The 13525-nt window shown below is 36.7% G+C and overlaps 1 protein-coding gene across 1 annotated transcript; it reads right to left on the reverse strand.

Annotated features, from left to right (window-relative positions):
* On the reverse strand, window positions 1-927 carry LOC132295923 (E3 ubiquitin-protein ligase RSL1-like). The gene is made up of 2 exons (XM_059794185.1): window positions 363-927; window positions 1-38 (listed from the first exon to the last, which is right to left on the reverse strand). The coding sequence occupies exons 1-2, from the start codon at window positions 925-927 to the stop codon at window positions 1-3; spliced, it is 603 nt and encodes a 200-aa protein (XP_059650168.1).
* Between the last annotated feature and the right edge of the window lie 12598 nt (window positions 928-13525).

The raw sequence follows: 13525 nt of genomic DNA on the forward strand, positions 1-13525 counted from the left end.
TCATTGTCGCGTACACCTCAAAAGTGTCATTATCAAGCCTGCATTTGCAAACACAAGCCCATAAAAGTTCACCAAAAGAAAGACAGGAAATAATGGCATTAAAAATGTATGATCTATGTATTTTGAGTTTGGAAACTTTTTTCGTAATTTTATTTCGTAAGAAAAGAATTGTGCTCGCCTAAAGATGTTGTTGGAGCGCCAATTATCAGTAGTCTTAATTTTTCTTATTTACAAGTCTATCATATTGTTTCATAAACTTGGGCCACATATTCAATAATTTTGTCAATACTTTGTAAATACATATTTAATAAGTATGTAATATTAAAATATAATAAATAAAAAGAAAAACTTAAGGATACAACCTTCAGTAAGTTCAACACAATGTTTGCACGTGGGACATCTCATCCAATTATTCCTCTTTTCAATAATACTATCACTCTGATGATCTTCACATCCATAGCCTGGATGCCATGGTTGCTTGCACCGGAAGCAAAACAGCCTCTTGCACCTGGGACACTTGGATCTCCTCACACCCCCTCCACACGCATTCACAATCAAAGCTGAGCAATCCCGGTAGGGACAGTAACATGTGTCCAACCCTTGAAGAGTCCAGTCACAGAGCACGTCGCACCACTTGTCGAACAATTGAGCGGGAATGATTCGAGTGCATGAAAGAGGATCCAACATCTGACCACAGAAGAGTGAAGGACATCTAATCTTGGCGGGATTGTGTTCTTCAATGTTCACTTTGATATACTTGGCTATGCAATCGGTGCAGATTGAGTGAACACATATCTTATTGTTTTTGAACTTCTTGGTTGATGTTGGCAGCTTTTCTTCTGTACATATTTTGCAAGTGAATGTTGATGCTTTTTCCTCATCATCGTCTGATTTATGATTCTGTTCACAATTATTCATTCGATCCATCGCAATTTATATTGATTCAAACTATTATGATAAAACTTGAAACTAAGAAAAAAAAAAAAAAAAAAAAAAAAAATTGGAATTCAAATATACAAGTACTCCATCTAAATTTAATTTACGCACCTTCCTTGAGAAAATTTGTGTAAGAACTTTCATCTTGGATCTATGTTTTTGGCTTTGATGATGATTTTTGTTGTTGTATTGGCAGTGTACTGGTTCTTTATTCTATACATACCTTCTATGCATAAGTTTTGTTTTTGTTTTTGTTTTTTGTTTTTTTTTTTTTTTTTTTTTTTTGGTGCTGATCTGATTAGAAGTTAGAAGTTGGAACCAAACAGGGCTCGTTATATTATAACAAAACTAAAAATCTCCTTTGAAAAGTGAAAAATTTAGAGAAAAAGGGTAACCGTGATATATATTTTTAGCTATTTTTAGTAAGACTGCTAATTATTGCTTTATTATTAAAGTTTCCATATTAGTTCTAATTAAATAGGTTAAATTTTCAATTATTTTGTAATTTTATATATATCTATATACCCTATAAAAGTGTATTCAATTTTAATTTTTTATATACATTTTAAAATAATTTTTTTAATTTACAAAAATATTATACGACACGTTTCATATTTCTTTTTTACACACTGTTTTTGTTTTCTTTCTTTCTTCTTTTTTCTAAAAGGTATCTACAGTTAAGATGCCTTTCTTTTTACACACCGTTTTTGTTTTCTTTCTTTATTCTTTTTCCCAAAGAGATGACGCTTCCTTTTTCTAAAATGCATCAACAGTTAAGACACGTTTTTACTTTTATATTTGAAAGAGACGTCTATTGTGAAAGGTTGTCTGTTCGCTTATATATGCCTACGAGTTATATGATCTCAAAAAAAAAAAAAAATTCTTTCATGTTATCTTCTTCTTGCAAAAACTTTTTTTCATTTTCAGGCCAACATTGTAAGTGCACTATACTTCTTAAATAAATTATATATTTAGGTTACAATTCTTCTCTCTAAAAACTTTTTATGTCTTTGTATTTTTTATATTTATTTATATTTTCTTCTATATCACATTATTATTGAAATATTTTAGAGTTTCTTTTATATATAACTTTTATTCAATATACTGTAATTATTACATGAAAGAGTTTCTTTATAAAACTATCTCTATCCTTCTATGTATATACATTTTTGTCGTTACTTCTCAATAAGTTAAGAACACTGCCAATAGTAGATATAGTCAATTTTTTATATTTATTTATATTTTCTTCTATATCACATTATTATTGAAATATTTTAGAGTTTCTTTTATATATAACTTTTATTCAATATACTGTAATTATTACATGAAAGAGTTTCTTTATAAAATTATCTCTATCCTTCTATGTATATACATTTTTGTCGTTGCTTCTCAATAAGTTAAGAACACTGCCAATAGTAGATATAGTCAATGTTGCGATTTTTTTCTTTATAGATAACAATTTATGATTATGATATAATTTTAATGTTTCTAATTATCTGTAATTTTTTTTTTTTATTTTGAAGTATCGTACAAGAAGTGTTATATTTAAAATATAACTGTTAGAGTGACAGATATCATAAAAACACAATTAAAATAAGTGTTTCAATTGAAAAAGGTCACTAACTCATTATTTGGGTGTTCATAATTGATCAATTTTATAAATGACCTACCAAATAACAAAAAACACATGTAAAATAACTAAAATTATAATTAAAACATTGATAAAATAGTCAAACACTGAGTGGACTATGATTGAGAAAAAAACAAGATATATTATAATTGTGATGAGTTGTGTATTTTAGAATTTTTTTTTTAAAACAAGATATATTTGTGTAATGTATAATGTTATACTAAAATTTTGAATTCACAGAATATGGTAAGGGGATGTGGGGTTCCTATTTTTCTTAGAAGTATGAAATCTTATTTCCTATTCAATTTGAATTTTTCTTCTTCTTTAGTCTGTCATAATATGACTTGGAGTATTGCTGCAATGTTTTTGTGATGATAATAATAATAATAATAATAATAATTTCCATCCAACTTTTTTTTTAGCTAAGTCACACTTGGTACTCATTTGTCCTAATTGGCATGTTGCACATTGTAGGTGCAAAATTTCGCTCAACCAATAATGATTGAGAAAAATAAAACAACTCACTCAAAAAGCAATAAAAATAAATAAGAACAGTTTATATAGAAGCGTGGAATTGCTTGATCCTTTTATTGGAGGTCTGGGCCTCTATTTATACACAAAATATTGGTTGAATTATGGTAGGACTCGCATTGCTTGTCCTCTAATTCTTTCCCTACAGAAATTCTTTACAAATAGAGCTCCTTCCTTTGTATAATTTTCCTTGTGTAGTAGTTTCTTTCTTTGCTGTATCCTTCTTTTAATAGGACTAATTTCCTTTCAATGGATTTGGGCTATAAGTAACCTGATCCATGTGACGTTGCTAATGGGCTGGATCTCTTGTTTCGGGCTTGAGCAATGCTACACAGATCAATTAGTTGTGACCTTGGGCTAGTGTCTTATGATTTTGGGCTGTAAACGAGCTTGGACTGGGCTTTGAGTAGGATGGGCCTCTGACATTTGTGACGGGTATTTATATTGCGATGACGTGTACAGTTCTCATTGGAGGGAGATTTTTCCCTCCACACTTTGCCCCCAATTCCCTCTTTAATTGTATTGCGGCTCCTATTAAAAAGGGAATTGAAGTTGCACGGTTGTCTATTTTGCAAAAAGACGGTTCGAAGATTGCCCATTGCCATTCTGCCTTAAGAGATTTCATAAGGGTTACTTTTGCTCTCACTGCGTTTCTTGCGTTCTTCATTCCGTCGTCTTATCAGGTTAGTTCTTCATCTTTTTCTCTTTGATCTTGCATCATGAGTACTTCGATTACTCCTTAACATATAGAAATCGTGGATTCTGAGTCCACACCTTCGTCGTCCCCTACACTTATTAGGGTTCCTCCTCCTGGGGTTCCCAATCTTACTGGTTCTGCAAAGATTTTGACCAATCAATCAAACGTCCCTCTACTTCAAACCGAAACATCCACTTCTGGGTCTGATTATACCTTTACTAAAGAAGAGAGAGATGCAATTTTGTCTGTTCGGCGGATTGAATTCTCCATTGAAGCTACAATGGAAGATTTTAAGATTCCCGAGGGGGTTAAGATTGTAGAATACCCCGAGGGTGCCGATTTTTGTGCTGGTGAGGGTGTTGGAGATGACGAGTTGCTTCTTTCAGTTGGGTATCTTAAAGCTCTTCGGTCCCCCTTTCACCCTTTTTATCACTTAGTTTTCAATAAGTTAGGTATTTCATCTCTTCAAGTGAACCCCAACTTCTTCCGAATAATCTCGGCACTCTTAGTTCGCCGAAGGCTGGAGAGTCTTGATCTGATTCTTGCTAACTTGCTGATTACTTATACTATTTCTAAGCATGGTACCGAACCTGGTCGTTTTTTCTTTACCTCTCCCTTGCACTAGAGGATATGCACAAATCTCCCATCCTCTGAAAAGAAGTGGAAAGAGAGAATGATAATCGTTAGAGGGAAATGGGCTATGGCTCAATCAAGCAAGCTCCCAATCCCACGCAAATTTGGAAAATTAGGTATAGAATATGCCCTCTCTTTACATAAAAATTATTCTAGTTGTTTCCCATGTTAAGTTTTACTCTTCCGGTATACTTATGAATTTCTTGGTCTTGTTTCAGTGACATGCCCTTCCTCTGTTGCCAAGAAGAGACTTTCCTTTCTTAAAAAGAAAATTTGGTGCGAGCCCCCTTCTATTGAGGATTTGCTTACCCCGGCAAACCTTAAGGAAATCGCATCCAGAGCTGAAGCTGCAAACCTCGTGGATTTGTCTCTTCCGACCTTCGATAGTTTCCCAATGACTGAGGAAGAAAAACAGAGGGCTGAGGCTCTAAAGAAGAAAGCTGTTGAAGACCGGCCTTTAGTAGTTATCAGGTCGAATGAGCATGAGATAGAGGTTGATGAGCCTCCTCTGAAGAAGACTAGGCCCAATCCACCTTCCTCTGACAGGAGCAAGACTCCCTCTAAGAGTAAGGGGAAAAAGGCTAAAGAGACTAAGCCAGAGGATGAAGTCAAAGCATATGTTCTGGCTGAAACTAGGACTCCTTAGGCACCTTCCTTTTTTAGGGCTGATAAATCGGTCCTGCACTTTGGTGATTCTATAATCATCGATCCATCAGTTGCACTGGTAGTTGCCTGGGGAATGTGGTTCCCCAAAGATGAGGAGATTATCGGCAGAATGGAACTGGAACAGTTACTTCTATCTGCCCCCGTTCGCGCTATAGAGGTCTGTTCTTTCTTCCTTCCCTGCTCTTTTAATTTTTGTTTCCACTATACTTACATTGTTATCTCTGTTGTTTGATGATGTAGGGTCTGTATCATACTATGGCCCTGGGTGCCACTGCTGAGGCATAATCTCTCTCAATCAAGAAGCTAGAGAAAGACCTTGGCAATGCTGAGAAGAAAGCCTCGAACGCATCCCTGAATGCGAAGATTGCTTCTAAAGCAAGGGATGTTTACAAGAAGTGCTTGGCTAAGTCTGTAGCTAAGGTGGAGACGTTGGAGGCTGAAGTCCAGCGCTTGACCGAGTCAATTTAAACTTGTGTCATTGCTGGGAGATAGATGCAAGGCAATTACTCCACTTTGGTGCGCTTGTCGAGTGCAAAAACTTACCAGTCCGGCTTCAATCAAGGCTCAGGCCCCAAAACGATGGATCCTGATTCCTTTGATGCAAACATGGGGGTGTCCTTCCCTTACAATGAGGGTCCGAAGGCTCAGGAGGCTGAGGTGCTTTTTGTTGAAATGGTGAAGGCTCACCCAGAAGATCCTCCAAGCTCATCAATTCCTATAACTCCTGGTCCTTCAATTCCTCCAACCTCAAGCTCTACTGTAGTGGATGCTTTTGATTCTACTCCCTTTGATCCGAAGAGGAAGTAGAATCATGTAATTTATTTTTACTAACAATATTTTTAGGATAATGTAACTTTTTCCAAGCCTTGATGCCTTAATTTTGCGTTAACTGAGTGTTCATAAATGCCCTTAATATTGCACACACTTTGTAGGATATTAATGTTTGAAGTATATTATCTTGTCTGAGAGCTTCTCATTTAATCTGAAGCAAAAGTGGGCAGGATATGAGGAAGGGATCTTCTTTGACAGTTTACCTGATATCTGAGGATTGCTTCTTCCTCTAGTGTTTTAACTGTCAAGGGAACCTTTTTTGCCATGGAGTTGTATGGAGTATATATGTATATACTTATTATTTCCTGTGTGTTTTAGCTGTGGGACCAATGTATAACGGGCCTTACACTAACGTGAGGGCTTGTAAAGGAAATACCCATAAAGTATTTTCCTCAGCGTTGATCATGAGAGAGGAGATACTCTGGACCGGATACTTAGGGTCCGAAGCTTTTTTAATCGGACACCTAGGGTCCGAAGTGAATTATTCCCCGGCGTTGAGCCTGAGTGGGAATGTGCTGAGCTGGACACTTAGGGCCCGAAGTGTCTTATTCCTCGGCGTTAAACCTGAGAGGAAGCTTTGCTGAATCGGACACTTTGGGTCCGAAGTGATTTCATTCCTCGGCGTTGAGCCTGAGAGGAAACTTTGCTTAGCCGGACACTTTGGGTCCGAAGCGAATTGTTCCTTGGCGCTAAGCCTGAGAGGAAATTTGCTGAGCCAGACACTTTGGGTCCGAAACGTTTTATTCCTCGGCGCGTTGCCTGAGAGGAAGTATGCTGAGCCGGACACTTTGGGTTTGAAGCATTTTATTCCTCGGTGCTGAGCCTGAGAGAAAATATACTGATCCGGACTCTTAGGGTCCAGAGCATTTTCTTCCTCAGCGCTGAGCCTGAGAGGAAGTAAGCTGAGCCAGACACTTTGGGTCCGGAGCGTTTTCTTCCTTGGAGCTGAGCCTGAGAGGAAGTATGCTAAGCCGGACACTTTGGGTCGGAATCGTTTTCTTCCTCGGCGCTGAGCCTTCCTTGGTGCTGAGCCTGAGAGGAAGTATGCTAAGCCGGACACTTTGGGTCCAAATCGTTTTCTTCCTCGGCGCTGAGCCTTCCTTGGCGCTGAGCCTGAGAGGAAGAATGCTAAGCCGGACACTTTGGGTCCGAATCGTTTTCTTCCTCAGCGCTGAGCCTGAGAGGAAGTATGCTGAGCCGGACACTTAGGGTCCGAAGCGTTTTCTTCTTCAGCGCTGAGCCTAAGAGGAAGTATGCTGAACCGGACACTTTGGGTCCGGAGCGTTTTATTCCTCGGCGCTAAGCCTGAGAGGATGTGTATTGAGCTGGACACTTAGGGTCCGAAGCGTGGACTAGGAAGAATTCCATGCATTTGAAGAGTATCTTGCAGTAGGCGAGGCCGAGGATTCAAAAATGATAGGAAGCCACGCAAAAGAGTCACCGTGACTGGGATGTCTCCCATTCATTTGCTTGGGAGACTTTCCTCCACGGAGACTCTCTTCGTGGCGTTTTGATGTATGAAATCATGCATACATTAATTGCATATTCTTTCTATTTCTAATCGATGTAGGACAATAGTAACGGTAAATGTTGCCGCCCATAAGTTACTTATGAAAGAAGAGATTCTGTACACAAGCAATTATTGAAACATGCCTTTGGTTTTCCTTGCATAAAAATGCATAAAAATTGTAAATCGTAGGGTACAAGTATAGCCCCCTTTTTTATGAAAAGAAAGAAATATATGAAGCAAAATTGTACCCCACATCGAATAGGATAAAAGTATTGTCTCCATTAAGGAAAGAAAAATATGTTTCGTTTGATGGCGGCGATGTAGATAATTTTCATGTAATTATACGCACCAGCACTCTTTGTGCTTTGGAGGAGTTTACGTGAAAATTTAACCTTCGACGTATTTGAGTTCGAGGTAATTTTCATGTAATTTTATTCATCGGCACTGTTTTGTACCTTAAAGAATTTTTTCATGAAAATTTAACCTTTGATGTATCTGAGGTAATTTTCATGAAATTTTATTCCTGTTGCAGCTCATTATGCGTTGAAGGAATTTTGAAGTCCTCGGACTCTTGAGGTCCGAAGATAAATTTTATTCCTCTTTGCAGCTCGTTATATGTTAGAGGAATTTTGAAGTCCTTGGACTCTTGAGGTCCGAAGATAAATTTTATTCCTCTTTGTAGCTCGTTATGCGTTAGAGGAATTTTGAAGTCCTCGGACTCTTGGGGTCCGAAGATGAATTTTCTTCCTCGGCAGCTCGTTATGCCTTTAGAGGAAATTTGAAGTCCTCGGACTCTTGAGGTCTGAAGATGAATTTTTTTCCTCAGCAGCTCGTTGTGCCTTAGAGGAAATTTGAAGTCCTTGGATTCTTGAGATCTGAAGAAGAATTTTATTCCTCGGCAGTTCTTCGTGCCTTAGAGGAAAATTGAAGTTCTCGGATTCCTGATATTCGAAGACGAATTTTATTCCTCGGCAGTTCTTCATGCCTTTAGAGGAAAATTGAAGTCCTCGGATTCTTGAGATCCGAAGAAGAATTTTATTCCTCGGCAGTTCTTCGTGCCTTAGAGGAAAATTGAAGTTCTCGGATTCTTGAGATCCAAAGATGAATTTTTTTTCTCGGCTGCTCGTTGTGCCTTAGAGGAAATTTTGTTTTTTGGTACCTACGGACTCTTGAGGTCCGAGACTTTTTGTGGTTAGGCTTGCCCCACTTCTTTTTTTTTTTTTTTTTTAGCTGCATAGTTAGTCTATTTGCCACTTCACTTGGGGATCGATCTTTATTGCAATGCGAATAAATCAAACCCAAATATGAACATGGAGCAAATATAGAGTTATTTGTAAACAAAGTTAACAGAAGCATGTAAAAGAATTACATGCAACATATATTAACTGATTGATGACAAGAAAGAATATTAGGTTGTGACGCCCCCAACATTTTCCACGCATAAGTTGATCAGGCTTATACACGAAAAACGAGGGATATCAAAAACAATTGGCAATATACAAGCATGGAATACAAAATGATAATAATAAAAGAATTTAGACAGGAAAGGAATACTAAATAATAAAACATCCATCCATCCTTTATTTAATACAGTACTCCGTTACAACTTGAAAATCCTATGTCAAGGATCCCTAAATATAAATCCTGAGAGTTCAACGTCAAAAGTAGATAAAAACTGAAACTAGTAATACATAAAACTTCTACCCTGAACTGGATCGTAAGAGTAGATGAATTCGGATGGTGGTCCCACACTGCTAACCTCAACCTTGGAACGGGTACTGACCGTATCCTGAAATAACAACAATGGTGGGTCAACCCCACGAGCAAGTCCTCTCTACTGTGACCCAAATCAGAGAATCAAATAAATTAATCATTTTGAATTGGATGAGTACTATATCTGTATACATCCTAAGGGAACTACCTAATGTATAATATGACCTCAACCAGAATAGACGGTGATCACTTAGACTCACACTAGGTGGTTAAGTGTCGCCTTTCCCTACCCGGGAAATCAGCTATTATACATGGTACACGATACTGACAACACAGACTATAACGAACTACACAGTGATAACACCTCTCAATGTATTGATGAATATACTGAGCATATCAATTAGGCAACACATGCCAATAATATTACTAAATATACTGAGTACGTCAATTAGGCAACACATGCCAATAATATTAATAAATATATTGAGTACGTCAATTAGGCAACACATGCCAATAATATTAATAAATATACTGAGTATGTCAATTAGGCAACACATGTCAATAATATTAAACCACATACCCTAACAGCCACACATCTGTCTATCGCAACGAATGCATAAGGTATAAATGAGTCTAAACTTATTAGCCAGCTCACATGGTTCTATATAGCAACACATCCATATAATATAAATGCGATATAATTAAACAGTCCATTTATTTCCTGAAATGCACACAGCATAATAATCATGGTTTATATATCATTTAACAGTATAAACATCATATACTATATAATGAGCATATCAATTAGGCAATACATGCCAATAATATTAAACCACATACCCCGACAGCCACACATCTGTCTATAACAACGAATGCATAAGGTATAAATGAGTCTAAACTTATTAGCCAGCTCACATGGTTCTATATGGCAACACATCCATATAATATAAATGCGACATAATTAAACAGTCCATTTATTTCCTGAAATGCACACAGCGTAATAATCATGGTCTATATATCATTAACAGTCTAAATATCTCATAAGATATAATGGATAATTTATATAAATAAAACCATGGAATCTCACCATTAATGATTAATACAATAATAACACAATTAGTATTTGACAGTGTTATTAAATTAATCACATTCATTTAGTAACGATCTGTACTGTAAACGGGACAATTAATGTTTAGAAATATTAATCGGCCGTAATAATAATTAACGGGTAATAAAATAATAATTTTGTGGCCCGTTAAACCCGTAAATACCAACACAGGCCCTAAAAATCAAAGTTTAAGGTCCTGGAAGTTACAAAAATGTCTCTAGGGGTATTTTGGACTTTTCCAGCAGCTGCAGAGGCACTTCACGCGCCCCCACGCGCCTCCCAGAGCTTTCCCCACGTGCCGCCAAGTTTTCCCACTCTCTCACGCACCCACACGAGTCTCCACGCGCGCACGCGCTGCCACGCGCGCGCAATGGTCCTTTGCTGACGTGTCGCTTCTTGGTTTGCCGGTTGCATTGCCTTGCTATGGGTGCGCTGCATTGAATCGATCCAAGGCTCATCCTTTAATCCAACGGCTCCTGACTTGAGTGCACCATGATATTGTGTGCTGCGCTATACCAAATCAATCTGTGATTTAAAATCCAATCTAACCGCTACTGATGTGCGCGCATAGTAAGCCTTGTGCGCCGCATCACATGGGATCACTCCGGTCACCTTCCTCGTTGCCGGTGGCCGGAAATCTCGCCGGAAATTACAGAAAAATCCCAAAAAATTCTAGAAAATTCTAGAAAAATCCCTAAAGCCTTATTTAATTATTTTCAGCCATTATTAATTCCATAGGATATTAAATAAATATATACCATCCTATATAATTAAAATTTCACAAATTTAATAAACTAAAATTCCTAATTTATTAAACTCCTTACATGGTCTCTATGCTCTAAAATAATATAAATAAACTAAACGATTAATTTATTAATTCAAAGGGGAAAAATAGATAATAACTTGCCTTATGGATTTAAAATAAATCCGCCGGTCTGCGCGTAGTCGGGTAAATTCCCTACACCGGTCCAAACTCCTTTCTTTCTCTCTCTTCCTTTCAGTCTTATACAAGAACTCACTTTTATTATTTCCTTCTTCAACCTACGTGAATCCTCAACCAAAGGGCTAACTTTTATATATAAATAACTTATATAATTTAAATATTACAAATATCTTTTTACTAACCATCTAACTTCCCACCTATATTTACTTAAAGCATGCAATCCAAGTCAAGTACATTGACTTAACCAAAATGCTACCATTATGTCAAGTTCCCATCATGACATTTGATTATTATTATGATTATTACTATTATTATTAGTATTATTATTATTAATATTCCTAAACTTCCCTAACCACATTCCTTTAATGCCATGCCCCTAAGTCCTCTTTGAAATCATCTCATTCAACCAAGATAGTGGAAATTCTATCTTAAGACTAAGTTGGCATCATAACTTGTTTTAATAATACTATTCTTATTATTACTATTATGATTAATTTATCACTATTATCATTATTATATTATTATAAATAAATTATTATTATTATATTATTATTATTTTTATAAGAATACATTACAATCATAATCATACTTTACAATATAAATATAATACTTTAATTAACTAATATTGCTTAATATAAACCTTACCAATAAAAATATAAAATAAGAATACATGCACACTTAAATGAATAAATTTACTATTTTAACATACACAATTAATTCACATGCACAATTAAATGAACTTACTATAATAATGTAGCATGCACAATAATAGGTAAAGAAATCTACACATAAATGAATTTAAATAAACTAAGCTCTTTAATTAAATATGGGGTATTACATAGGTACTATTATATATCACAATTGAATATATAAATATAAATTCCAATCAACAACAAGTATTTTGTCGTTTAGCATATGTCAACTCTAAAAATATTTAAAGTTCAGTTGGAATTATTTGATGCATGTAATATGTTTAGGACTTTGAGCAATAGACCAAATTTTGAAGTACTTACTAGGAAGACAAAGCTATCGTTTGTCGTTTGTTCCACGTGCGCTCCAAGCTTTGTTCCAAAATGAGGTTACAAAACGGGTTTAGTTCTGGACTAATCCAAAATTGGGATAGTTGTACCCTTGCAGCCAAACAGTGGCTATTAGTTTATATATATATATATATATATATATATATATATATATATATATATAACTAATAAAGATAGCAATCAACAGGAGGCGAGCAAGGAGAAGCTCAGATGTGGTATATATATAACTAATAAAGATAGCAATCAACATGAGGCGAGCAAGGAGAAGCTCAGATGTGGTGGACGGCGGGCTGTTCTGCCTGTGGCGACAGCTCGGCGAGGATGAATATGGCCGGCGAGCTCGCTGTAGAAATGGACGACTGGTGAGATGAACACCGCCGGCGAGACAGATCTGCAAGCTCGGTGAGGACTTGCGGCAGGAGATGATGGAAGCAGAGGTGCAGAGTGTAGACAGGTGGTTCGGCTGGGATGAGCTCCGGTCCGATCGTGAGGAAGCGGATGTGAACTCTCAGCGGTGCACCGGCGGGCTTGGCCGGTAATGACAATCATCTGCTCATCTCTACTGGTTACACACCAATAATTTGCGATGTAGAATGTTTATTCTCCGGTACACTCTCTGTAACAGAATAATAGTCCTGCGAAGATTCCACTAACAGCTCCAAACTATTTCAAGGAGCCTCCAACCCACCAACATGTCTCTAGAAATTTCTTGGCCATGCTAAAGCCAAAAACTTGTTTAACACCCCAGCTCAAATTCCAGAACTTGTAACCATATAATCGCTAGGAGTTCGTGAAATTCCAAGCAAAAAATTCTCTGAACTTGACTATCATCCAGCGCGTTGAAGATAAAAAGTAGCCGATTGACAGAGGATAATCGTTTAAAAGTATAAATTCAAAGCTGGGTCTGGTCTGAAATTGAAACCAGAATGGTGACGATGATGAAAACAATAATAATTGAAGAAAAAGTATGCCTTTAGTATGAGAGTCCATTGCTAGAATTACAAGACCAGAAAGCGAAGGTTTGCTTCTACTACGAGTACTTCTTTCTTTCCCTTCCAGTTCTCTTTTAGAATTTGGTATTGTGGGATTTGAATTGGGTTATTTAATGGAAAATCCAAATGCATTGGTAATCTGGGAATCTCAATTTGGTGATTTTGCTAATGGAGCTCAAGTGATATTCGATCAATTTTTGAGTAGTAGAGAGATCAGTAAAAACACTAACCACAAACTTAAAGAGGCCATAATAAATCTACCATAGGTGAATCTAGCGCCATTCTCATCAGCCGT

The sequence above is a fragment of the Cornus florida genome, unplaced genomic scaffold (assembly GCF_030987335.1).
Source record: "Cornus florida cultivar Cherokee Brave unplaced genomic scaffold, ASM3098733v1 CherokeeBrave_3.0.0_Hap2_Chr02, whole genome shotgun sequence".
NCBI classification, from domain to species: domain Eukaryota; kingdom Viridiplantae; phylum Streptophyta; class Magnoliopsida; order Cornales; family Cornaceae; genus Cornus; species Cornus florida.